Raw genomic sequence first — 26,363 nt, 5'->3', positions numbered from 1 at the left:
TTTGGAGCCACCGTTGTCACCTTAATCTGTGGGGTTCGTCCGGTCATTGTCACCGAGGAGGCCTGCGAGACGCCCCGGCGTCTCCCACATTGTCGTTGTTTACCCCGTATTCGCCCAATCTGTCTCCCATGTCAATGAAGCTCGAGTCTCGCGCCGAATCCACTTCCAAGTTTCTCCGTGGGCGCGTGATAGTCCTGCCCCGCGTATCTGTGTGTCTCGTCAGTGGTCACCCAGCCTCTCGAGGCGATGCACATGCACGGTGGTTCCATCGTGAATTCTTTTCCCAAACATACTTCTATTAAGCGCTTATTGACGTCACAATCCAGCTTGAAGTCTTTGCCATGGCCCTAGCCTCACCCATTTACCTCCTGCTGTGGTGCGCTTATAGATACAGAACTCAATGTGATTCAATTGAAAGGAACATGTGCTATTTACGAAAGCCATTACAAGGATAAACGGAACTAATTGCAGTCCACTATGCTTGGCACCGTGACGATCCTCAGCTACCTTATGCGACAACTCTCTCGTAGCCCCGAGGCTGTCGCGAGGCAAAAACGCAGCACATAGTAAAGTAATTGACCGTCCGATTGAACGGCTAGATAGATTGGTCGCCACGAGGCACGAGTAAAGGCACTTCAGAGCTCCGTCAAGCTCTCCTGACTCTGAACGATCGATCCTCGATGTGATTGTTCAACTGTGTGAGGTCTTTCTATGACGGTGACTACGAAAGCAATTGATCGCAGCAATCGCATGTGTAATCGACTGTAATAGTCAATTTGAGCCCGGATGGCCACTCGCATGGGGCGAGTAAATGACCCCTTCAGCCGTCGACGCTAGGTATCTTACTCTCTCTACCTCAGTGGATGTAATCGGGCAGAAGTAGTAGCCCTCGATAGTTGATAGACTTGTTTAACTACGCTCTCCCTAGTATCCAATATTTTCTTTCGGAGTCTCAAGTGCACTAAATGCGAAGCTGTTCTTGTTCAGCGACTTACAACCGTGGCAAGGCACAATGTCTGGAAACTGCTGAGCCACCCAGCCTCCAAGATGGCCCAAACCATAGGGTTTGCTCTTGTCCGCTATGAGCCCCGTCACATAAACAGAAAACCATAGATCTTACTGAGAAAATGTACTGCTTGCCAGCATTTGGGATCTGATGTTTGCTGAGAAAGCCATATGATTGATATGACATTGCCGCTGTTTATGATGGCCGCACTAACTTACAAAGCAAGGTCTCATCGCGACTGGTAGACTTGGGGTGACTCCTAGCGGGGATTACCTCATCCATAGAGCTATGTTACCTCAAGCTGTTTACACCAGTCATATGTATGATTTTGATACAGAGCAGATCCTCGGCCTAGGGTAAGGTAGGTAGCAACCAATAGGCAGTGGAATCCGAGGCTGAGAGAAGGAAACGCTTGAATGAATGACGAATGGCAACGGTGCGAATCCCTAGAACCAGGTATCGAACTTGTCCGTAAATATCAAGATGAAAAAGTCACTAAGGCGCGTTGATTACGAGCCGGAAATTTGAGCAACAGACAAGCCCCATGGCGAAGCAGTGTCATTTGACTGAGACATATCATCACAAGGATCCATAGAATTAACAGCAAAACCATACCACACACAAGCCACAAGCTTTTGAAAGGAATGCATTCGCCCAAGTAAGTTGACAGCCGACGATATTTCGATCACTATTACTTTCCGTCTTGCTTTACCTGAGACTCTAGCGCATTTGCTGGGCAAATCACACATGACATCACATCCAGGGCATTGAATACCTCACACATATGACTGCTCGAACCCCAGACTAGCACGAGGACACGATTTTTGACATGGCACCAATAGCACTATGCTCAAGTTGTTGATGCTACTCTATGTTCGACCTGGGCAGCTTTCGATTCTTCAGTGTTGGTCTCAGCCCTGGCATCGGATCTTGCAATTGGCTAGTGCCGGAATCTCGTGGTGACTGCATGGAACTGGTGAGCTCGCACGCTAAGCCACATGGGAAGAGATTAGATCTGAGACATCGATCAGCAAGACTCTCTCAACGTGAGATGTTTGCCCTAGCTTTGATCATGATGGGTGACACGCAGCAAGCCAGCTTCCGCTCCCGTCTCACATGACACGATATAAGAACCTTGCAACATGTGAGTGTCTCTGACACCTCTGATTTGGGTGCGTCTTTTGAAAATCCGATGGGTTTCGGAATAGTAGTACTGGTGGTGTCGTCACTTCAAGATTTCATTGGTCTCTTGGCATTGGGGGATCTTCGAGTCTACGACATATATGGAAGCGGTCCTTTGTTGTCTGCGGTAGATCAACGATCAACGCATTTGTAGATATCTGCGGGAGGAACTTTGGGAAGAGTTTTATGTCATCGTATCTTTCCAACTCTATCAAAGAGCTTAATAATTGGCATTCCTCGCAGTCGTGGCTCATGAGCGAAGCTCAATAGTTCAACTCAAATCAGTACCAGCTATATCACCATGACATCTCCGCACGCCAATCAAGAAGCTCTCAAGATCATTCTTACAAAATTGAATCGTCTCGAACTTCGCTTCAATGAAATAGACGGCAGGCTAGGTGCCATTGAATGCTCTGTGGTATCTGACACCAGCACAAACCTTCCAAGCAGCCCAACGGCTCGACAGTCCGTGTCAAGCTGTACATGCACCCTCAGTGATATTCCTCAACCGCTATTCCAAGAGAATTACAAACTTCGGCAATGTTCTGCTTCGACATACAGAGCTTCGGTTGATAGACTACGCCGTCGCTTCGAATTCGATGCTTGCTCTGAGATCGCCCCAAGAATCTCCGAGGAAGAAGTCGTCTCTCCAGAATTCGATTTAGAGGAGATAATCGACGGCTACTCCGATGCTCAATCCGTATCTGTCTACCCGTCACGCTCGGTATCACGGTTTTCGTTTGGTCCTCGCGAATCGAGGCCGAGTCGCGATATTCCCGATATTCCCTCTCTACGATATGAAGACTTGATGGTTCATGCTGAGCAGACTTCGTACACGGAGTCAAGTAGACGGAGCAGAAGAAGCTCAGCGACCGAAACATTGTCAGAGATATACAACTCGCCTAGCACGGCTGCGACTTCATTTACTCAAGGATCATGGGCTGGCAGCAGACGAAGCTCGACTGCGGGCACTTGCAGCAAAAGAAGGGGCTCACTTCGACGTGCCGGTACCCTAAAAATCAATGAAGGCCCAAAGACAGAAAACAGAAACATAGACGCTCCTACGGGGATGGAACTGGACCTGCCTGTTGCTACAAAGACAAATTTCATGAGCGCTGGGGAACGAGAAGACGTCTTGCGTGTCTACCAGAAGGCACAAAAAAGGGCTAAGGCATGCGTCACTTTTGGCCAAAGGTTCATGTACAGAATAGGGAAACGCATGGTGAATATGTCAGCAATTGAAAAAGCTTGATTGTTCAACAGAAAAGTCCAAAATATCAGGCGTCAGCCATCCTGTAGCAGTGACCACGTCGAGGGATAATCCTTCGGGAAGTAGTTCGGACCGCGGCCCCGGAGCTCATCAACTTTGGCACCGCCGGCGATACCGTCGGAACGTTTGTGTTCCTTCAGAGACAAGCGCTACCCTGCTTTCCTTATTGTTCGTAAGAATCACGACGGCAGCAAGCGGACTCAGCGCTTCAGCATTTCCCGTCCTCAAAGGCTCGCTTGCTCTCGCATACCTGCTTATTGAAATGACCAGTCAGAGCAAGATATTACAGTGAGGAAATGGGAAATGGATTCTGTTTGCATTTTGATGTTCCATGGCGTGTCTCGACAAAAACTCTAAATCGCGCTTCAGAGACCTTTCTCTTCGGATCCCGCGGCAATCAACCAAGCAAAACCCAGCCCGCTCGTCGTCCCTATCAAGCGGGATGATCATTCGCCCAAACAAATCGGTTGAGCGCAGCATTGAGGTGGCATTTGCATGGTTGACACGAGGCCAACCGGGCAGCAAAAGTGTAATCAATCCAATGGGCCGTACCGAAGTGGTGGTGTGAAGTCTGAATGCACTCTGTCTTTCATTTCTGCGGGGATCTTGGCCATGGATTCGACCCCCTCAAGGAGCACGACCTGCTGCCCAGCCTAAAATAAGTTTAGTTACATCGGTGGCACGTAACCTGCAAGAGGGCTTGATTGAACGTCGTTGACTTACGGCAAAATGATGAATCATATGGCAATGAAGCATACTAGCGGCAGGGAAAGCGATCTCGTAGCGAATGACTGTCCAGTCCCCAGTGCTATTTCCAAGTCTGCAGCCATCTCGATTGGGTGGGTTAATGAGATTAAAGTGCTTCGCCATGCCGCCCTCGCGAATTGCATCCTCGACTGTTGGCCACGGGAAGCCACCAGTCCCTGTGCCGATGACGAAAGCCTTGTTGTTGTGCTTGTGGAATGGATGTTGAGATGTGACATTGGCGCCGTTCTCGAAGATGATGTCCACAACGGTGCCATTCTGAAGTGCACCACCTTGTGTGTTGTCTCCGTAGGTTGTCTCGCCACGTGATTCCTCATCCCACAGCAAGGGTGGAAGCTGTTGACGGAACGCCTGATGAGGACCGATGTTCAAGGCCCAACTACTGGGGCCCGTCATGTTGACGAAGAATTTGATGCTGTTATCTGCCTTGGGTGGAGGAGCCCGCACTGGATAGGGTGCAAGCTTAGTCTCGTCCATGGCTACAGATGATGACGAGATCAGGGTTCCGTTGAGGTGAACCCAAGGCTTCGTATTAGGGATCTTTTGCTTCAATTCGCTGCCTTGGTCAGCATAGCGGAGAACTCCGAAGCCCTGAATGACCTGCTCTGGACGAAGCGATGTCAATCTTATGGCATAGTCCCCAGGCTTCTGGTTGAGGCGTACGAGAATGCTATGTATATCTTGTCAGCGGTCCATCGTAAGGCAAGGCCATTCTCACTTGGAAGTTTCCTCACCTAATGCGCTCTCCAAGATTGCAATTGGCAGCATGGACCTTCTGAGGATGCACAAACTCTCCATCAGCGGCGACGACGTAGAACTCATGCTCATCCACGCTGATTTGTAGCTCGTGGTGCGCTCCAGAATGAATGAAGTTGATCCAGATCCATTCTTCGCCGCTGTTAGCTTCGAAGATCTCTAGATCAGCAAAGGTCGGCTGGCAAGTCTGTTCGTTTGCAAATTCCTTCTGACCATTTTGAGGTAGACAGCCAAGAGAGTTTCTTCCTGGGCCACCCACAGAATCAAGCAGTTCCCTTGGATGGCACACCGTCCTTCCCTTGCCGTTGAGAACGATTGAGTTGCTGCACCATGGAACGATACCAGCATCCCGGTACATAATCAGCAAGATGTCCATGGGCTCGGCATTCCAGTCACTAATAACGACGTGCTTGGGATGCTCCTCAGCTCGCTTCATGCCCTCAATGTCCCTTGGCGAGGATGATATCAGCTCGTAAGGTCTTGGTCTCCATGCTGCAGGTGCAATCCATATCGGCCCTCGCATGCCATCGGCAAACGCAGGTCCGAAATGGCCATGATAGAAATAGCTTCCATACTGTTGCTGAACTGTGAAGCGGTACGTGTAGGTATCTCGAGGTTGGATGGAGTACTGTGTCACGCCAGGGACTCTATCATTCCAGGGCCGGTCGATTTGGTAGATGCCATGCCTGGTTGTGTGTAAGTCCAGGTAGGATGAGAGGCCACAATTGTGGATTGGCTGGGGAATACGGAGTACATACCAATGCATGGTCGTTTCAAAGGCGAGCTGGTTGTCCAAGAACACCCCAACTTCGTCGCCTTCCTCCGCTTCGATGAGGGGCCCTGGTGTCTCATTGTTGATAGCAAAGACAGGCCGGCCATGTCCGTCCCCAACATCCCATTTGTTTGTAATGGTAAAATTATACCGCCTCGTCTGAGCTGTCAGGCTCACACCGGCGAGCAAAGACAAGATTGCACACTTCGTAAGAGCTGCCATGACTGTCTTCCTGGTGCGAAGAGAAGCAGAGGAAATCACTCGAAAGACTACCCAACACTCCTCTTTACGGTGACCAACTTGTCCTCTTTTACGGCGTTCTTCCCGGGTCGGACTCCTGTTGTCCAGGTACCCCTACAACCATCCGATGCAACCGTTAGAGTTTACCGAGTCAGGGGTATCAACCCGCTTTCCCGCAACCTAACACTAAGGAAACCTGTTCGACATGCTTCCCATCGGTTGGAGTTTACGGAGTGCAGGCGGAGTATGATTTTAGAGTTCACACAGAATATCTGCCCCGTTCTTCGAGGCCTCTACGCTCGGCCGAATGTCCCAATTATCGTGAGGCTCCATACAGATCGGTTGCAAACCCCTGGCAGACCTCAAAGTGCCGAATCATGATCAACGTAATGCTCTACGAAACAGGGTCGTGCCCCTTTGTCACAACCTTTGGAAAAGCTACGACGTTGCAACTCACGGTCCGAAGGACAACGGGGAGACCTAGCGTCTTCAAAGGGGCGATTAGTAGTCAGAAATCCGACTACCGAATTATGAATCTGACTCAGGACGGGAAGGACCCCAGGAGATGTCATGTCCTAAGTCCGCAGTCGCCACAGCCCCCGTGGTTGTTATTGTCGAGCTGCCCAATCCAAATTTCTTTCGTCTTTCCCCGATTCCCCCGGCTCAGAAATTTCCAAGCTCACCGCGGAAATGGAATCAAAACAGCAGTTACTTGACCAAACACAACTCGGCGTTTCTCGAAAGAAGTCGGGGAACCGTTACAATCGAAATGTTTGGATCTCTGGCCTGTCTACGCTATTGCTCCTTGCCCTTACTGGGCTGTGGAGGAATGGGTACCCGCTCACGGGGCTGCTCGGTAGCTGGGGCCGCCACAAGCCCAGTGGACAAGACAGACTCATGAGAGAGTACACGCTCCAGTCTGGAGTGAGATGGATGAACCCAGGTTTGAGCCAGGCGTACGATCAGCCCTGTGGAAGTAACTGACATGGAAGTAGATGGCGGTCGATGGAGAGTCATGTTCGTTTGCAACGGACAAACGCCTTGCCCCACGCTGTACGCTGAAGAAGGCGATCTTGTCGCATTGACAGTCAAGAGCGATGTCTATGCTCAGTCTTCCATTCACTGGTCAGGATCTCCCCAAGTTTTACTTTACTTTCTGCTTCCATATTGACCCATCTTCAAAGGTCCGGCATTGGACACAAGGCGTAAGTGTGAAAGCAAACCCAGCAATGTAGTTCAAACTGATTAAGGTAGATCACTAACTCGGTCGATCATAGAACTGGAAGCTGGAATGACGGTACCGCTGGGATATCGCAGGTTCGACAGCACCTAGCGGCTCAAATGTGCAAAGCTTATACTGATGTGACAGTACCCTATTCTCCCTCGCGGCAACTTCACAAGCGTGATTGACACGACTGGCTCGTGGGGTCTCAACTGGTACGCTGAGCACACAACTGCTGCGTCTGCTGATGTAGGCCTCTTCCTTCTCCTACCTTATGTCACACAGTTGTTCTTTCGTATGCTTGAAGTCTCCATCTTTTATCATTTCCTCTTTACCTTCTCCTTTTCTTTCCAGTACGAACTTTCTTCACAACTGCCAAAATACACCAGTCTGACTTCGAGCGCAAGGGCTTGTATGGCATGGTCTATGTAGCGCCAAGCCCATCTCGACCTCGTCCCTACCGTCTCATCACGAAAAATGACATCGAGCTGCGAAAAATCATGGAGGCCGAGAAGCAAGTCCGACATCTCGCTATCAAGAATCACCAACACCGGGATACAGGCTGGAAAATGCTCCGCATGCGGGCTGAAGGGTCGGAGTTCTATTGCTATGATTCGATTCTCGTCAATGGTAAGCAAGTCCATCCCCAGCAGAGCTTTCCACCACTGACTTGGGCTGTGTCTTGTAGGAAAGGGCCGTGTACATTGCCGTCAACCGGGATACGAACAATTGAATGGAAATCGCTTGGATGAGACAGGCTGCATTCAACCACCTGGTCTCCCGGAAGAATCATGCACACCAAGTGAGGCGGACCATGAGGTTTGTGATGTCTGGCTGTGATGGCGCGTCAGCTATGAACGATGCTGATCACAACGCTAGGTCCTTGAGACGGAAGGCAGAGAATACATGATGTTGAACCTGGTCAACATTGGTTTCGAGCACTCCGTCATGGTCTCCATTGACAATCACAAGCTGACTGTAGTTGCGAATAATGGTGGCTTCGTTGTTCCCGAAGAAGCCGATGTAAGTCCCCATTTAACCTTTGCCATCCTTTGACACAGAACTTACATCACCTGATAGTCTGTCTACGTGCCCAGCGCTGGAAGGCTTACCGTTCTGGTGAGACTAAACGCGGAACCTGGAGACTACGCCATGCGCATCTCGTCCACAAGCCAGATGCAGAACCTACAGGCCTACTCGATCTTGAGATACCCGGTATGTCTACCATTCTCATGATCAAGAATAAAAGCTGACACAGCGGACGTGGCAGGGTAGCCGCAGACCCATCTACGGCCAGCCGATGAAGGTTCCACAGCCAGGTTCAGTCGACGACATCTGTGTTTTGCCTGATGGTTCTACAAACCAGGGCTGCAAAACTGTCAATGGCCAATTTCTACCGCCTTATCCTGCCACGCCACCTCCTTCGGCCAAGGGTTTGCATCTAGAGAGAGCAGACTTCACGTTCCATCTCGCTGCCGGATCTCAAACTTCGCCTACGGAGGCTCATGTGCCAGAGTTCTACCTCAACGAGAAGCCTTGGCAGTTATTCCGCTCGTCTTTGATGCCTCTTCTATTTCAGGCAGCCAACGAGTCTGGTTCTCTCGGATCTCTGGGCAAGCCCATTATCGAAGGTATCCCGATTGGCTCCGTTGTTGATCTCATCATTGAGAACAACCTGAACGACACGGTACCACTCTACAAGCATGCCGATCCTGCCTGGTTGCTTGGCGCGCAGCCGAACGCGAGGTTCTCGCACAAGAGCGTGAAAGAGGCTCTTGTAGGTCGTAGCCCCTTGTCTAAGTCCCTCAACCTGAAGGACCCGGCTCTTGTCACAGTCCATGACCTCCCTCCTCTGGGATGGAGTGTTCTACGATTCAAGGTAACCGCGAAAGCCGCAACTATGATTCATGCCGTGAAGCTTAGATATTTCGCGGTAAGTAGCTTGAACCTACCCTTACACAAGTTTTCATTTTGGTGGCCAGACTGACAACTCTGTGATTCTTAGCTGGGCATGTCTGCGCCGATCATGGAGGGCATCCTGAGCAGTGACCCTGCAGAATTTCCCGAATCAGCCATCAATCGCCCACATGTGGAATTTGAACCGAAGAACGATGGTGTATTTGGCTAGACCATTCTGAAAGCGTGTAGATCATAGAAACGCGAAGTCTGTCGCTTATCTTGTCTTGTTAGTCATTGCAGGTGCAAGCCGGTCACTTTCGGATCACGCCGAGTTGCCGTCCGGTCCGAACGTGGGATGGCAAGGATGGTGCGAAACATCGGCAAAAGTTGAAACGGCAACATGATCTAACTAGAGACATCAACACACAAGAAGAAAACGGCGCACCCGATGCTTTTAGACCAGCTATTCAGGCTGCTCTAGACCTGGCAATATTTGAGCATGCGCTGTTTATGGAGCAATGTTAACTAGAGCAGTGTACTGCTGCGCTGTGTGCTGTTTGATGTAATTTGGTTTTTCTATCCCAACTATCATTGCCATGTGTGAACAGAGTTCATCAGATCTCTAAGCGAACAGACCGAAACCATTGTCGTCTGAAGTTCATCCCTGCTGGAACAACTAGCTCACATCACAGCCGCAAATCTGCGATAGTGCCCCTACAGAGTCATTGACTCTGCCCTCGTATAAATTACCCGTCTTGGCCTTCTGGCGTTGCATCTAGATTCAACCCCTTACGGTTTGCTGTTCTCGAGGCCTTCGTTCACCATATCTTCCAGTTCTAGTTTGTCTTGGCAGGCCCAAGTAGATGAAACTTTATTTTTACTCTACTCAGTAACTTTATTGCACCTATCTCTTCGTCAACGCCAAAATGTTAATCGCCAACATCGCCTCAGCTCTGTTGCTCTTCTCCGGGTTTTCTGCCGCGGTGCCAAGCCCCATACTTCCGCAATCGAATGACAACATCCTAGAAATCCGTGCGTCGAAGGATGTCAATCCGGCAGCCGTCACTGGCACTACGTGCACAGACAAGAACGCGTAAGTCTACATCCATACCCAAGATGCGCAGGAAGCCGTCGAGCTAAGGAATTATTGTAGCAAGATTGATACCCACGACATGAACGTCGCTACACTGGCTATCTGCGGCGGCATAGCAGGGTCCATCCAGAAATGCGGCGGCGCCCCAAAGAGTACTACGGGCGTATCAGGAACCGCGAAGTTCACCCTGAATCCGACCGCTTCTGGAGCCACGATCAATGTATCTAAAGGCCGCTGGGAAGGATGCATTCGGGCAGCGAGAGCAACATGCCCGAGTGGCAGTTTTAAATCAACCTGCAAAGGAGGCGCAAGCACGGGTGATGTCGCCTTCACGCTCACTAATCCATAAACTTTGTTGTGATAGAATATATCAACGACATCAACTGGTATCACCGAAGCAAACTTGAAGCATTTCGCCCCGAATCTTTGCTTACCAGCATGATATTATTTGCTGGCTCTCCGATCATCGTGAACTTGTCCGAAATATCCATTTGCTGTACACCGCGGAATATCGACGAAGCAGCCATGCCGTGCTATGTACACCCACCTCTTTCTCGGCGCTAACTCGTGCTAGCGATGTCATAGTCTGCTCGCAACTAAGGCCAGAAACAATGCCGAATGACTTTGGTTGTTGATGTCTCGATCAAATACTTGAGTAATTAAGTCTATCGCTATCTTGGAATCTTTGCGGCGGAATACAGCCGTCTGGTAATAAAAACATCTCAAAAAAAAAAGCACGGCGGTAACTCCAGCCTCCATCTGACAGACTCGATGAGGTGATAATGCAGTGCTTTAGCACATCGCCCTGCTGAAATAAGAGAAAGATCTCACATGTCCTTTCATTCTCTCCATCTCTGTTTTCTGGAGAGAATTTAGAATCAAATTCCGAAGCTTTCTCGAACTCTTGGTCCATTGGGGTGCTGAGATGTCTATAACCAGCGTTGATCTGTATTAGGAGGACAAAAGTAAATAATGCACGCACTTCAAAGGTTGTTTAATCAAACGCAAAGCGAAAATAATAGCGACATGAGGCACGATATTGCGGGATGCCGAAGGATCAGACCGCATTTAGGGACCATATTTTGGAAATGAGGCGAAGATCAAGTTCTGCCGCCCCTTTAACTCGCGCATCTTGGGAACGAGAGGTCTGAGTCAAGTCCAGATGGATAAAAGAGCACAATACAACAACATGTTGACCCAGGATATCGAAGAGATACTAGGCGTCTGTGGTTAATCTTTTATTGAGGCCTTTCGCCCCGACAGATTGTGAATTCATCAGGCCTAATGTTCGTTGACATAAGCTTCATTCAGGATCTTAAGAATGCGTCACAATCAAGCAATTGGGAAGCAGATTCTGGTAATGATGAAACTTCATCGAAGTTGCATGTTTGGTCTGTCTGAAAGTCCCTAGTACTATTGTCTAAGTTTGGCACCTGATTGCCGAGAATCCTGAGTTCTAGATGTTTGCTCCAGCAAAGTAGAACTGAGATATCAACTTACAGTCTTGCCAATTTAAAGTCATTTACATACAGGCCTTGGCACAATAGATATAAGGACCGAGAGTTGGGGCCATTCAAGTTGCGCCGCACCGTTCCTGCCGACTTGGCATTCTTTGAGTCTCAGCAACCCTCGATAGTAAGCAAGCATTTTGACTGAGTCTTTAGCTTCTTACGTGAATCAATATGCGGTCTCATTAGAAGGCACAGCATTCTTCGCCGACTTTTCTTTTCCAGTTGAGTGCAAAGAAATTGAGAAGGAGAACACTTTAACAAAGTTCCTTTGGTGAAGATCCTCTCCCACAACCCGTGGCAAATCTAGCCCACATTGGAGGGGCTCTGTTGGCTGACATGACTCGATGAAGTTTAAGTTGGCATCACTACCTACAGTGTTCGTGATCAGTCGCCATTCTAGATCCAGTAGCCCTTTTGCTCTTGAAGATTTCGCAAGTCTGACATCAATTGATGAACTCTTTGTCCTCAGTCAAAGTTTTTCGTGGTTGGCTGGAAAGGCTTCCTCCTACTTTCGATTGAAGTCTGCTTGAGTTGCTGCTACTGTAGCATCGAGCACCACTGAAATATGACTAAAACAGCAGGTCAAAGTCACAGATGCGCTCAGGGGCGCTGGGTGGTGCCGTGTCACAAACGGTCGATCGTATTGCGATGCGATAGCGAAAGGGCCAGGCAGAAAATGGGGAAATAGTCGCCTTTGTTATGGATACCATTACCCAAGAAGTCGGGAGTGTTGTGTAAACTAACCATAAAGCCTCAGGGGAAGTTTCCGAGTACTTTAAATCACTTTAAATCACTTGCGGGTATATTGCCGCCAATCATGATGCAGGGCAGCAGGGAAGCGTGTCAGAGAATAATGGGGTCCGTGTGTGATCTTTTGACTAAGGCATATTCTGTCAGCGTTTAGCGAGTGGCACGTTACGGAGTACGGGTCCTTCGGTTGAGTGGGATGAAGCCATCGTCTACTTGTAGATGTCCTTGGGAGGGGCCACCTTGACATTCGGAGAGAACGAGATCAGCGTCATTTTGAAGTGGAGGATTTGACGGGGAGATCCAATATCGAAGTCATTGGCGTATGCCCCCCCTACTTGGGAGTTCGGATGAGACTTTTCTTCTCCATGTTCCCTTGGACAAGCAGATGTGACTTATGGTAGCTCACTTACTGTAATCTTACAGCAGCGAGGACGCCTGACTGGGAACAGATTCGGTCCATTTGACAATCTTGAAATCCATCAATCATGAGATTCCTACTCAACCTGTACCTACCGGGTCTAGAGTAAAGCCTAGGGTATTCTTTTCGAGGTGATCGATGCAGGGAACAACACGAATAAGGCCAGCGAGGGGCCAATACGCATCGTTGCTGATTGGTGTATTCTGCCCACCGTTTCATCGCAAATTGCCAACACTTTCTCAGAAACACTCCATCGAGCCCCCATGGACGGGCCCAGTCTCAACTAACAAGGGCCAGCGCGTTACGCCTCTCAACACCAACTGCAAATTGTTCGCACGCAGTAAAGGATTTCGCCCTGTGGACCACTGGACTGTGACCAGGCCGGGCTGTATCCGTAGATCACCAGGTCACCGTGTGTGTATGTTTGCCTGCTTTGCATCATACGTCTTGGCTCAAAGAGGAAATCATCCTTACCAGAGAGTCTTGGCGAAGTTGGCGCTTCTACTTACAAAAGATGGCGCCCCTCGATCGCTTGGACTGAAGAAGGAGTAGTCTCCGATTAAGTTCTCATCCATCTCGATTTCATTCTTTGCAAGAAAGCCTCTGTCTTTCTCCGTTTGCTCATTTATTCATTCGTTCATTCGCTCTTTTCTTTAACGTTATCGGATTAGAAGTCCAATTCGACCGCGGCATACAGCCGACTGCGCAGGGGCTAATTAGGGGCCCTATTTACGATTATCGTAGCTAGCCTAACCTACGGTTAGAACCTCCTTTTTATACTTACTATATAGATATTTAAATAGTTTAATTAATCTTTTTATTAACTACGGTTCGAACTAACTACCCTATAATAGGGATATTAATACTAATTAGTAATTAAATTCTATTATTATAGATTAGTAAAGTATCTCGCTATATAAAAAAGACGACCTCTTAATACTATACGGGATAAGAGATTTGTACTAATTAACTTTATAAAAATAGACGAAAAAGGAGGTAATTCTTAAATACTATACGGAATTAAGTAATCGTAGCCCTTTATTACTTACGAAAGGTCGATGTTTATTATGTTAAACTACGTTAAGTAATAGAACCGCTTAAGTAACTAGCCTTTTACCGTCGCCCCGAGTAGCTTTTTTACTAAACGACTTTTCTATAACTAGCCCGTAATTAAAAATTAACTAGTTAAATTAATAAAAAGAAATACTTATATAACGACTACTTACCTAATTAAGTAGCGTAATAAACGAGCTTAATAATATAATATAAAAGAGCACTACGTAATTAAAAAAGGGGATTTCTAAACGTAAATATTCTTACTTAGTAATAAAAATAATCTTATAAAAGTTATTAAGCTAAGAAATCTATAGTATATAAAAAAGTCTATTATTACGAGGATCTTATAGGTATAACTTTAAGCCCGCGATCTAAATAACCTCCTCGTAGCTCCCTTAATTACCCCCTAGGTATTATTTAAAAATATAATATAAGGGATAGTTTAACGAGGGAGGAGGGGATTTAGAGGTCCTAATAGTATTAAGTTAAGAATATTATAAATCTTAGAAATTAACTTAAGAAAAAGGTAACTACCCCAAAGTAATCTTACGACCTCCTACTAGAGTTATTATTAACTTAAAAAAAGGTTAAAAAGACGAGGATTTAAAAAGAAAAAAAAATCCTTTAAAGGGCCGCTAAAGGGCTTCTTTTTATACTAGCTCCCGGCGCGAGATTATTAATTTTAAAAAATTAACTAAATAATAAAAAGGATCGCTAGTAAGTAATAATTATTTAATTATAATTAAGCTATAAAAAAGACTACTTAAAAAATATAAAATAAGGTACTAAGAGGCCGTAAAAGATACGACTTTTAAAGTATTTAACCCTACTATGTATAAGTAATAAGTAAGTATTTTTAATAAGTCCTTAAAATTTATAATTTTATAAAAAAGAGGGCTTAACTTTATTAACTATACTTAACGGCCTATATAGTTTTTAATAGCCTATATAGCTCTTTTACGAGCCGCCCGGTATTTATTTTTAACTATTCTTATAGAATACTACCCTAAAAGAGGTAGGTTAGGAAAAGAAGCTACTTAAAGATTATAAAAAGTACGAGGCTTAAGAGGCTAGAAATATATAGAATAGTAAAAATCGGTAATTAGTAAAGATCCCGAGACTAATTATTATATTTTCTTATAATAATATAAACGTTTGCTACTACTATTATTAAAAAGAACTATTAAAACATATTTTTTATACTAAATAAAAAGGAGGATCTTAGTAAGTACGATAGCTAGCAATTTAAAAAGGTAGTAGTAATTATTAAAAATAATAAAAACGAGAGTAATAGCGAGACGGCGAGAAGAAGCGGGAATTTCCTAAATTTTAATAAATTCGTTAAGTAATAAAAGTACGGATTTATTATAACTAGCGCGCGGATTAAATATATCCCTATTAAGATTAAATACGTTAGTAACTACTAATATAAGTATAAGTTAGAGTACGACCCTTAGCGAGTTAGGGTAAAAAAAAAGAGGACAAAACCCGATCTTAAATAGAATTCTAATCCCTTATAAGTAAATAAATATTAACCCGGACTATTAGGGGACGTAGATATATAAAATCGCAAATTAGCCTAATAATAAGTAAATTAACGTAATATTAATCTATTTAACTAAGGTTTATAAAAAAAGGAGCTATAAGGGTAACCCCTATTTTATAAGATTATAAACGACCTTAGTTACTAATTAAATAAATAGTTTACGAGCGTAAGCCTAAGAATTACGAAAGTAGTTAATAAGTTCCTCTACGGGCGAGGGGTATTATTAATATAATTATAATTACGAGAGCTATATAAAATATTAATAGCGATAATTATAGAAGAGGAATTCGTACTATAGAACTAGGCATAGGTTAATAGAGCGTATAATCGCTTTTATAAATTTAGAAAAAGGGTAAACGACCTAAATTTCCTCCCTATAATTACTAACAAAAATCTATTATTATAAAAGGATATACCGGGGTAAAATATAGTATTAAAAGTATAATAATTAATAATTCTACTTATTTCGATTTATAACTCGTTACTATTATTAATACGAAATTCGGCGCCGATTAGCTAATAAGAAAAGAGGTAAACAACCCGAAGTTATTAATAATACGTAGCGACGTAAGGATCGTATATAAATACTAAAAATCTAGTAATAAATACGAAGTAATTTATAAATTTTAAAAAGATCTTTTTAAAAGAGAAATTATATTCTAGGGGGAAGTATAAGGTTTTATAAGAAACCCTAATAATATTTTATAATTACTATAAAAAGGTTAGAATTAGGGAATATTAATACTATTTAGTAATTAATATCGTACTCGTAAATAAAGCCTTTAATTACTATTACGAAGTAGTACGTAATCTCGATCAAAATAACTTTCTTAGTATAATTAATATAATCTAAAGCTATTTCGAGACTTATAATAAAAACCTAAAGCTCCTATTTAAGTTACGAGCGATTTTTTATATATTTATAGCTAGGATAATAGAGGGTAAATTACGAGTAAAGATCCTTAAAGGGCTTATTAATTAAATTAATAAGCTAGTAAAAACCTAGCTAAATAAGGGGATAAACGAGCGGAAAGTTAGATATTTCTATACCGTAGTCTAGCGTATACTAAAGGTAAAAATAACCTTATACTAAGTACTTAAAAACTATAAAATACTTTACTCGAGGCTAAGATCTAGCTTTAATATTAAAACGAAAATACCGCGCTAAACCTACCTCCAAGTATACGACGGCCCTTATTAGTAATATTAAGTTAATCGAACGTATAATAAAAAAAGAAAAGAGGCTAAATACGGTAATTGCTAATAAAAAGGCCTAGATTCGTTAAATAGATAAAAATTTAACTTATGGGTAAGGTAATAAAAAAAGTAATACTATATTTATAAAAAGGATAAATATTAGTTAAGTAACTACTCTAAAAAAGAGCGTACTAAATCGTATAAATAGTATAAAAAGTCGAGAGTAGTAAACGGCAAAACTAGCCCTCGTTAGTTTAACTAATTCCTTATTATATATAAAAGTAGATCCGGGGGTATAGAACCTAGTAATAGTAGCTAAAGTAGCGGCCTAAAATATATACCCCCTATAAGAAATTCGGAAAATAAAAAAGATCTTACCCCTTATATTAACGAATTAGATTATAATAAAATTAACGAGGTTAATTACTCTTTTTTTACCCCGTTAAGCTCTAGAGGATATACGAGGCTAAATAAATAGAGGGTAATAAAAGCTCTTAATAAGTAGGCTTTTATTTATAAATAATAAGGGAAAGTCCCTTAGATAACGGATATAAAAATAGCCGAAAAAGTAAATTTAATAGGGCCGAAGCCTATTCTCTTAATAATTAAAAAGAAAACGCTATCTCTCTTAATATTTAAAGAAAAGGAATATAATACTAAGTAAATCTAGGGGTAATTAGAGGGGTCCTTTTTATATTACCTAGATCCCTCGTATACTAAGCTTATATAAGTATTTTACGTAAGCGAAAGGTACGGCCTAGACGATTTTTATAAGATTATCCTAAATATTAAGGTATTATAATAATTAATTAGAAGAAAAGGGTAATTCTAAGTACTATAAAAAATCGTACCAATAACGCTTAATATATTAATAGCGGGTATTACGAAAATTAGTTTTAGCCTAGGTAAGGAAATCGTCGCCCTAAGTATAATAGAAGTAAAGACGTACTTCGGAACGATAACTTTCTATATTTTACCCGTTAATACCCCATTTCTCCTATATCTAAAAGATATAGATTAACTAAGTATTATATTTAATAATATAAGGAATAGAATTTTTAATAATAAGTACTTCGAAATAGTTAAACGACAATAGGGGCATGTGTTTATAAAACTTATTAACGATACGAAGTTAATTAATTACCTAACGGAAAGTGAGCTTAGAAAACTATATTAGAGATTTAGGTACCCGTCGGTTACGAAGCTATATAACCTCTTAAAGTAATTAAGTAATAATAATATTAAAATAGGGGCGCTAAAGTAGTTAATAAAAGTATATTACTAATACTAAATAAATGCGCAGAGCTTATGCAAATTTAAGTTTAAATTACGTAATAAGCTTAACTTTAACTAAGAAATCGTCGTTAATATCTTTTATTTAAATAGTTAGTTAGTACTATATATAATCGACGTAGCTATATCCTTCTAAGTAGGGCAATTCCTCTAGGATTTATAAATAAAGATAGTATAAGCAGCCCTACGAAAAAGCTAGATTAATATATACTAGGGACCGCTAGACGGTATTAAAACCGACGCTAGTATTAGTTTTAAGTTAATAGAATTTAGGAATAATGCGACGGCCTATAGTATATAGCTAAAAGTCGTACCCGTTAAAGCGTATTATAGTATTAGAAAGGTAAAAAGGGCATATTAGTAGTTAAAAAGGGCGTTTAGAATTATTAAAAAGGAAAATCCGGATTCTATTAACGACGAATGCCTTTAGATAGTACTTAAATACTATAACGATATTATAGGGCCTAACGGATTTATACTAACGTTATTAATATTTAGAGTATATTTAAAAACGACCTTAGCCTTACTACCGTTACTAGGCATAAGCTAATAAGCCTAAGTAATTAAAAAAATAATACGGGTACTGCGCGAGGTAAGTATAAGAAGGTAAGTTAACGAGGTAATTATTATACGTAATAGGCCCGATATAAGGGATAATTTAGATATACTACTAAATTCGGATATACGAGTATAGTACGAAATTACTTAATAGTAGGCTAGGTTATATAAGTTAATTTTTATTAACGAGTGCTCTTATATAGTTACGAGGGATCGTAACTAGCTATTTAAAGTATTAATTATAGTAATTAAACTGTACTATATAAATCTTAACGAGGTAATTTTTAATTTATAAAAAGAAGAAGAGCTAGGGGAAACTATATAACCCGCGGTAGAAGTATAGGAAATTATCCTTAACAAAATCGTTATAATAGTATTAATAAATAACGAGGAAGAGGAAATTATTAAAAGGGTACTAATATTATTAATAAGACGTCGTAAAAGATTATAGTAATAAGCCCTAACGTAATAATTTATTATTAGCGATAAGGTAATTAATACTTTTTATATAATAAAAGAGAAAGCCGATTTCGAGCTAGTAGTTAAATTATATAAAGAAGGCGTAATTATAATTACTAAAAAGCCGTATAAGGGATTAGATCTTATCGAAGTAGATACTCTTCGTAATCGAGGGGTCTATTAATTTATTTTATACGACTTAGAAAAATATATAAACTTTTATATATTTAAATTATAAATAGTTTATAAGATTAAAGGGAAAGGAATACCCTAGCCGTACGAGAAGTCTAAATACGTAATTTAGGGGTATAGCGATATTAAAAAAGCGACGCTACTTATATAATTACTTATTATATAGCGCTATAGCTAACGATTAATAATAATACTAATAGTATTGTTACGGAAGAAGGGATACGAGATTTAGAGCTATAATATTACTTAGGCTTATACTTAATTAGCTATAGGGCTTATAAAGAAAATCCTAGCCTATTTACTAAAAGAAATAGCTAGTAAGTACTTAGAAGGTACGATTATTAAAGTGCTTAAGCTATTATATAGGCTTATAAAATCGGGTACTTATTAGTAAGCTACTTATTACGATTTCTATATTAATTAATTATTAATAATTACTTTTACGTACGACCCGTACTTACTAATTGCAGAGTATAAAAGTAACTAATTTAGGATCGTTAGAATATAAACCGATAATATATTAGGCCTATTCGATATTAACTTTATAAAAAAGAAGGATAAGGAGCTTTAAAAAGCGGGCTTTATAACGAAGCTAAAAGAGGTCCTTATAATAAATACCCCCTTAGTATTTAATAGCGGGATTTTTATAATTAAAGGGGAAACCGTCGTTTTTTAATAAAAGGGGTAAGGTGAGAAGATTAACTTCGTTAACCTAAACGTAATTAATATTAAAAAGTAGTATAAGGCTAAGCTTATGCGAGGGGTATATATTATAAGTATTTATTAGCCCGAGGCGACTTTTAATTATATTAAAGTAGCGTAGGTTATAAATCTAACTAAACGAGATATCGAGGTACTTAATAAGCGGCTTAAGTAGTAATAAACGAATCTCGATTAAAGTCTCGTTTATTACCTAATCGACTTTATAATTAGTAAGCTCTACGTCTTTATTAATAGGTTATTTATAAATAATAACGACCTTACTTCGTAATTAGGGTATATTATTATCCTAGTTAATAAGAGTATAGGTAAGAGCGAATTTACTATATATAGTAATATAATCTATTACTTATTAACTAAAAATAAGTAGGTAATAAGGAGTATATTAATATTAGAGGTCTATAGCATAGTTAATAGCGTTAACCTCTCTTATATAATTTTAATAACGCTAAGGAAGATTACTAATTAAATTAGCTTTCTACTTATTTTAACAGTTATTTATATTAATTCTTACTCGCTATATAAATACTTCGTTAAATTAGGAATGACAAAAGAAAAGAGGCTTATAATAAATATTATAACTCTTAGGTAATCGTATAAAAAATATAAAATACTTAAGATCTATTAAATTAATAATAAAAATAACCTCGTAGACGCTTTTATAAAAGTAGTACTTAATAAGAAATTAAAGTAATTCGTAAGTAATAAAAAAGTTATTATATAAATAAAGGGATAGGTTATATAAAAAGAGTAAAGAAAAGGGGGAAAAGGAGATAACTTAATAAACGGGCCCGAGGTCGAATTATATTTCTAACCGTAGCGGTTAAATTAATAAAAAAAAGAGAAAGTTAGTATTAAATTAGAAATCTAATTCGATCGCGGTATATAGCTAATTATATAGGGGCTAATTAGGGGCCCTATTTACGATTATCGTAGCTAGCCTAACCTACGGTTAGAACCTCCTTTTTATACTTACTACGTAGATATTTAGATAGTTTAATTAATCTCTTCGTTAACTACGGTTCGAACCAACTACCCTGTAATAGGGATACTAACAAACGTACATATACAATAGGTTGCCTAAGATGGCCAGGTCAAACCAACTTCTCTTCACAATCTTCCTCGCCCTCACCACCGGCATCCATGCGGCTCCTCAGGCAGGCGCCCCCAAGGTAGTCGCGCGTGCTGAGCCCGCCGAATTCGAGGCCCAGACCAAGGCCGGCCCCGCTGGCAGCGACTTCAAGGACTCGGCCCACTTCCGCGTCTACGCCGGCGGCAGCTCCGCCGATGATTCCCTCGCCATGCTCGAGGGCGCATACGAGTGCTTCGTCAACACCCTCGGCTGGCGGTCCTCTGGCCTTTCGTTCAACGAGGGCTCCGACAACGGCCCTTACTACAAGACCAACGTCTACTCCGTCTCCAAGCTCGACAACGCCGCTGGCGTGATGCACTCAGAGTACGAGTCCGGCGCCGGCTGGCTCGAGGTCGTCGACACCTACCTTGCCACCCCAGGCGTCACCGTCCACGAGTACGGCCACGCCCTGCACTACCACCAGCGCACCTGGGTCGACCAGGAGCGCACCGGTGCCTGGTGGGAGACGGTCGCCAACTGGGTTGCCGACACCTACAACACCTCGCCCCTCTGCGCCGACGCCCGCACCAAGCATAAGTCCCCCGAGGGCCGCACCGAGTTCGAGGTCAACAAGGTCCTTGGCGACTCTTTCCAGGTCATTGTTGACGGCACCGTTGACTCTGGTAACTACTACCAGGCCTGGCCGTTCCTGACCTACCTCACCAACAACCCGGACAACATTGCCGGCCTCGGCAAGGACACGCTTCACCAGATGATGGTCCAGTACGAGGCGAACAGCAACGAGACGCCCCTCCACACCCTCAACCGCGTCGCCAGCAACACCACCGCCGGCGAGATTGTCGGCAAGTACTGGGCTCACATGGCCTACGTCGACATCGGCCACGACCAGGCCCAGGAGATCTTCAACCAGGCCAAGGACAGCGTCAACTTTGCCAACGTTGACAAGTCTGGCGACGGCTACAAGGTCAAGTCCGCTCGCGCCCCCCGCTACATGGGTGCCAACATCATGCCCCTTACGACCTCCGGCGGCAAGGTCGACGTCAAGATCACCTCGGCTGGCGAGTTCACCGCCCACCTCGCCATCAAGGGCTCTAGCTCGGTCCGCTACGTGCAGCTCGCCAACGGTGCCGGCTCCGCTGAGATCGCCAGCGGCGAGGAGGCCAGCTTGGTCGTTGCCAACACCCCCAAGACTCTGATCCAGTACAACGGTTTCCAGCTTGCTAGCAGCGATGCCAACAAGGGCCTGGACTACTCCTTCACTCTGACGGGCGCCACCGTCGCATAAGCGGCGAGAATTAGCGTGTGTGCTGTGTATCATTTCATGTACCATATTTCTCTTCTCTACATACTGGTAGCCACTGGACGAGGGCATGCATATACAGACTTCAAGATACCACATTTGGTTAAACTCGCTTCCCGCTGTGTGTGACACATTGTTCCCAAACCCTGACGATCCGAGCTGGGTGTCAACAGAGCACTGGCGCATGGGTCAGAGCCATGACACGATAGTAGCCTACGATGATGAGCTGACGAAATCCAACTCTTTCAAGGTCAGCGCCGTAACAACAATGGCGGTACCGACAACCAAGGCCATGGGCCGTTGTATTAAGCTTCCGACCCAACTTCTTGGTTTCTCGAATACGTTGTCCGCGGTATCCGTGGGAGCCAGCCTAGATTTTCTGCCTGCCGTGGCGTTGATGTATCCTAGGGACCCCAGCTGGACAAAGCTTAAACGGCATATATGAATGCAATAAGATGCGATTCCGCCAAGGTAGTCTGCTCGTGTTTCCGGCATTGCCATGCTGTGTGCTATGATTGGAAGAAGTCTGAGTAATACCATCGAAATTACATTCGCGAGGAGGATCTTTCGGAGCAATGGTGAGTTTGACGTCGTGCGGCCGTGGAATCGCATCAACACGGCAGTATCGTAGAACAGCTCCGTCGCCAGGCCGGCGTAGATTAGATAGAGAGGCCTTCTTGGGCCCCGGCCAATGAGAAAGAGACCGAGGGATGAGAGCGAGAGGACATGATGGGTGACGTATTCAGGGGAATAGCTGAGAAGTGGCAGCTCGGAGGTCCAGAGGATGGCTCGAGAGGCGAGGCAAACCTTGCCATTGGCGGTGAAGGGGCGGTCGAGCCCGAATATCTCGGTGGCGGGGGACGTGTCATTGTATGCGGCGGTACAGATGGTTGTTGTGATCAAAGTCAAGAGAAAACCTAGCGGGAAGACAAAATAAGGAGCCAATTTACGATGCTTGTCCGTCTGCAACGTCTTGTAGAAGTTTGGGTTTGCTCGTTTGACTATCTGATGTGCGCACCGGTTCGCGAGCTGATAGGCAACTAGGCCCGCGACGAAAAGTACCCAGTCTGGGACGGCCATGATGTTCGGATTGCTCTGGTGCGAGGTATCACAATGCAGAGGGTGTCGACGATAGCCACGAGGTTTTATGTGGCAAAAACACAGTGGTTGCGACAGCGAGAGTCTGCGACATATTGGGCCCGTTAGCTTGCTGACCGACATCCCTCTATCGGGCCTTCATGAGGTAGAAGCTTCGTGCAAGTCAGCCAACATGCGTCTTGCTGCCTTGTCCAGCGATAGCCGACCAGCGCCGTTGATAAGATATAACTGGCATCTCACGTAAGCCTCTATGCGGCTGATGTGCCTTGCAGATATATTGCAGCATTCACAGTCTGTATGAGATAGTCGTAAAGAGAACAGAGACCACGTGCTACAATGCGTCAGTTTGAGTCACAATTGGCCAATCTCAATACAAAAAGGTTGATAGCGAGGATGGGTAGCCAGCGGTTGGAAGATGTTATCCGCTCGAGCTCTTCAACATGTCATATCATGGACCGAACCGACTCCATAGCCAGTGCTGAAGCCAGAACTCGAGCGGAAAGCCCCAGGGTCACGGCACTTCCAGGTCTCGGCATTCACATGGGGCGGCCGTCCGATCCGGAGGTGGACCTACGGGGCCGGCGTGCCGCATGTCTGAAAGCAGGAATCTGTTGATTATGTTGAAAGTTTGGGACGCTAGAGCCTATCCATCGAGCACCACGAGGGACTGTCGATCTTGGCCGGCGTGCCATGTTCCCGTGATGCGGCTCATTTGTAGGGATTGCGGGAGTAGTGTTAATCTCGGGGGATTCCTTTGCCAGCTGGACAAGGATGATGGCGCAGGGATGGCTCTCAAGGCGATGCTTCAGTTTTCAGGTGATTGAGGTTGGAAGAGGAAACGAAACAAAGAAGCTCCGGGTCTATCGACGTACGGAGTACATAGTGGCCGTACCCATACGAATACTCGTACAGACAACAGAGACTGGGCCCTGTAAATGTGAAGAAGTCACGAAGAGGGAAAGACGTCGTGCCGGGTACGTACCTGATAGGCGCCGTTCGGGGATTTCGGGTGCCGTTGGGAGGTCAGGGGAAAATGGGAAACCGGAGGTTGCCAGGTTGGTAAGGTGGGCCGTGGTGCTAATTTAATGGAGTCTTGGCGGCTCGAAGCTGTCAGTTTTTGGAGCCGCAAGTGATTGGTCCTTCCGTATGGTTCGTAGACGGTACGTACCGTGAGTGGCTGTGTGCTGCACTGTCAGGCAGCTACTGTGCAGCTGCCCCCTATTTGAGGCAGGAAATTGAGAGTTCCATTCAAATTCCCGGTGGCCTTGGCACTGCGTAGCCACTGGCTTCGCTACAAGGTTTGGTGGAGCCAGTGGGGGTACGTACAGTGTGAATGAGGACTAAGGTTAATTGTGGTCGAGACCTTCCTTCCAGGGCAGCCACGGGCAGGTTCCTTCCTTCCTTCTCCAGCACTCCAGCAACCCAAGTGTTCTTTCCTTCTCCAGTTGCCAATCCCTCCCATCGGTGCCTTCCCAAATTCCACTGCCCGCTGTCCCTCTGCTCTTTCCTCAGCTCACTTCAGTGGCCATGTCACCCTCTCACTCACTCATGTGCTACTCTCACTCTCACTCTCACACTCACTTTCACTCTGAATCGCACTCACTTTTGACCAAGACTTGTCAAGACACCAAGCCAGCCAATGTCTGGAAAAAAACGATCGCCAGTTTGACTTGTCATCGCCCAAACACACGCGATGTGTTGGCAGCCCGGCGGCTCACACGGCAACCGGTGGCACTCGCTCCAAGTCGCTCATATCCCCCGCGGCGTCCGGCTCTCTACCGTCGTGTGATCTGCCTTGGCCGAACCGATCGCTCCTTGGCGTACATAAACAACACAATGCCCAAGCCTGCCGGTTATGCACCCAAGGCCAAGCTTGAAGAAAGGGATGTGGATGTGTGATGTTGCCCTGTTTTTTGGGTTTATTCTGCTCTTTACGTCTCTTCTGTCTTCCATCGCGCGTGTCGGTACCTGTAACTCGTATCACGGTCTCATAATACGTATTGAACCTGGCCTGTCTGCCATCTGACAGCTTGCCTTGCGCACAAGGCGAATGAGCTGAGCAGAGCTGACAGCCCGAAGTGACCTGAGCTGACATGCCATCCGAGGTGTTGCAGCTGACTAACTTTTATCCTGCAGCACAGTAGGTACTGACCTGTTGGGATGAGACGCAGACACGAGTTCTCACTTCTTGGTCCTTACCGACACACATCCAAACTTGCATTTTGACCCGATTTCAGCTATTGATTTGCTTTCGATTCCGTTTGTTTGCTTGGCATTCTCCGGCACTCAATCCCTTTCTGCTCTGCCACCTTTGTTGCGCTTCATTGTACTCCGTATCCGTACAATCAATCCTGCCCTTGAAGTTCACGTACCTGGCCTGGACCATCCCTCCAACGGCTCTTCCCATGTGTCGGACGGCCGATCGCTGCTCATCTCAAAACCGCGAGTCAACGATCAGCGGCCACTCTGTCCGACGCATCACAGAGCACCACCAGGCCTCAGCCTCTCAGTCGCACTCAACATCAATCTCCCTCGCCGGCCCTGAGACGCCATCGCCATCGCCAAGACGCTGCTGAGCCTTAGCTCTGAGCGACCCCTGGATCCATCGAGCCTCCGTCCCCGTTTGTGCTTTTCGGGGCTTTGGAGGCATCAACCATATCCACATTGAAGTCCATTGAAGGCAGGACTCCTTCTGCCCTCTGTAATCCCCTTGCCTAACCCTTCGGAGCGTATGGTGCCCGTGGGCCGTGAGTCGTGACAATCCCTCCCAAGTTCTAACTCCCCGTAGCCTGTATGATGACTGGCAGAGAGAGGACTCCCGAGTCCCCGCGTATTTGGCGAGGAATGAGTCTTGGCAATGTTCGTTGTCGGGTAGGGATGGCTGGTCCTGTTTGAGAGAGGCTTTTTTGGCGTGCTCTTTCGCGGGACTCGTCGTCTTGGGTTGTCCTTGAACCCAAATGGCGTCTG

General features: G+C 44.7%; 7 protein-coding genes across 7 annotated transcripts; 5 read left to right on the top strand and 2 right to left on the bottom strand.

Annotated features, from left to right (window-relative positions):
* Positions 1 to 1,426: 1,426 nt before the first annotated feature.
* Positions 1,427 to 3,929, top strand: CLUP02_17145 (uncharacterized protein; the record flags this gene model as incomplete). The annotated part of the gene is made up of 13 exons (XM_049296060.1): positions 1,427 to 1,442; positions 1,507 to 1,561; positions 1,632 to 1,664; positions 1,849 to 1,879; positions 1,951 to 1,982; positions 2,038 to 2,052; positions 2,101 to 2,150; positions 2,242 to 2,338; positions 2,459 to 3,382; positions 3,452 to 3,471; positions 3,525 to 3,582; positions 3,654 to 3,746; positions 3,875 to 3,929. The coding sequence occupies 13 exons, from the start codon at positions 1,427 to 1,429 to the stop codon at positions 3,927 to 3,929; spliced, it is 1,479 nt and encodes a 492-aa protein (XP_049153207.1).
* Positions 3,930 to 3,991: 62 nt separating this feature from the next.
* On the bottom strand, positions 3,992 to 6,469 carry CLUP02_17144 (laccase TilA; the record flags this gene model as incomplete). Its single annotated transcript, XM_049296059.1, has 5 exons — positions 3,992 to 4,111; positions 4,182 to 4,893; positions 4,958 to 5,665; positions 5,738 to 6,105; positions 6,449 to 6,469. Coding segments are annotated over 5 exons (1,929 nt in total), but the record flags the coding sequence as incomplete, so codon positions are not given.
* On the top strand, positions 6,369 to 9,637 carry CLUP02_17143 (uncharacterized protein; the record flags this gene model as incomplete). Its single annotated transcript, XM_049296058.1, has 14 exons — positions 6,369 to 6,498; positions 6,572 to 6,934; positions 6,987 to 7,066; positions 7,122 to 7,196; positions 7,246 to 7,308; positions 7,361 to 7,508; positions 7,568 to 7,843; positions 7,902 to 8,032; positions 8,093 to 8,236; positions 8,294 to 8,428; positions 8,484 to 9,146; positions 9,219 to 9,329; positions 9,404 to 9,479; positions 9,543 to 9,637. 14 exons carry the CDS (start codon positions 6,369 to 6,371, stop codon positions 9,635 to 9,637), a joined length of 2,490 nt encoding a protein of 829 aa, XP_049153205.1.
* Positions 9,638 to 10,038: 401 nt separating this feature from the next.
* Positions 10,039 to 10,554, top strand: CLUP02_17142 (uncharacterized protein; the record flags this gene model as incomplete). The annotated part of the gene is made up of 2 exons (XM_049296057.1): positions 10,039 to 10,205; positions 10,266 to 10,554. 2 exons carry the CDS (start codon positions 10,039 to 10,041, stop codon positions 10,552 to 10,554), a joined length of 456 nt encoding a protein of 151 aa, XP_049153204.1.
* A 6,985-nt stretch (positions 10,555 to 17,539) lies between these two features.
* CLUP02_17141 (uncharacterized protein) lies at positions 17,540 to 17,704 on the top strand (the record flags this gene model as incomplete). The annotated part of the gene is made up of 1 exon (XM_049296056.1): positions 17,540 to 17,704. A coding segment is annotated over one exon (165 nt), but the record flags the coding sequence as incomplete, so codon positions are not given.
* Positions 17,705 to 20,990: 3,286 nt separating this feature from the next.
* On the top strand, positions 20,991 to 22,283 carry CLUP02_17140 (uncharacterized protein; the record flags this gene model as incomplete). The annotated part of the gene is made up of 1 exon (XM_049296055.1): positions 20,991 to 22,283. One exon carries the CDS (start codon positions 20,991 to 20,993, stop codon positions 22,281 to 22,283), a length of 1,293 nt encoding a protein of 430 aa, XP_049153202.1.
* A 228-nt stretch (positions 22,284 to 22,511) lies between these two features.
* Positions 22,512 to 23,378, bottom strand: CLUP02_17139 (uncharacterized protein; the record flags this gene model as incomplete). The annotated part of the gene is made up of 1 exon (XM_049296054.1): positions 22,512 to 23,378. One exon carries the CDS (start codon positions 23,376 to 23,378, stop codon positions 22,512 to 22,514), a length of 867 nt encoding a protein of 288 aa, XP_049153201.1.
* Between the last annotated feature and the right edge of the window lie 2,985 nt (positions 23,379 to 26,363).

This window comes from Colletotrichum lupini, chromosome 9, assembly GCF_023278565.1.
Source record: "Colletotrichum lupini chromosome 9, complete sequence".
Classification (NCBI taxonomy): Eukaryota; Fungi; Ascomycota; class Sordariomycetes; order Glomerellales; family Glomerellaceae; genus Colletotrichum; species Colletotrichum lupini.
This window is presented reverse-complemented; position numbering and strand designations above follow the sequence as displayed.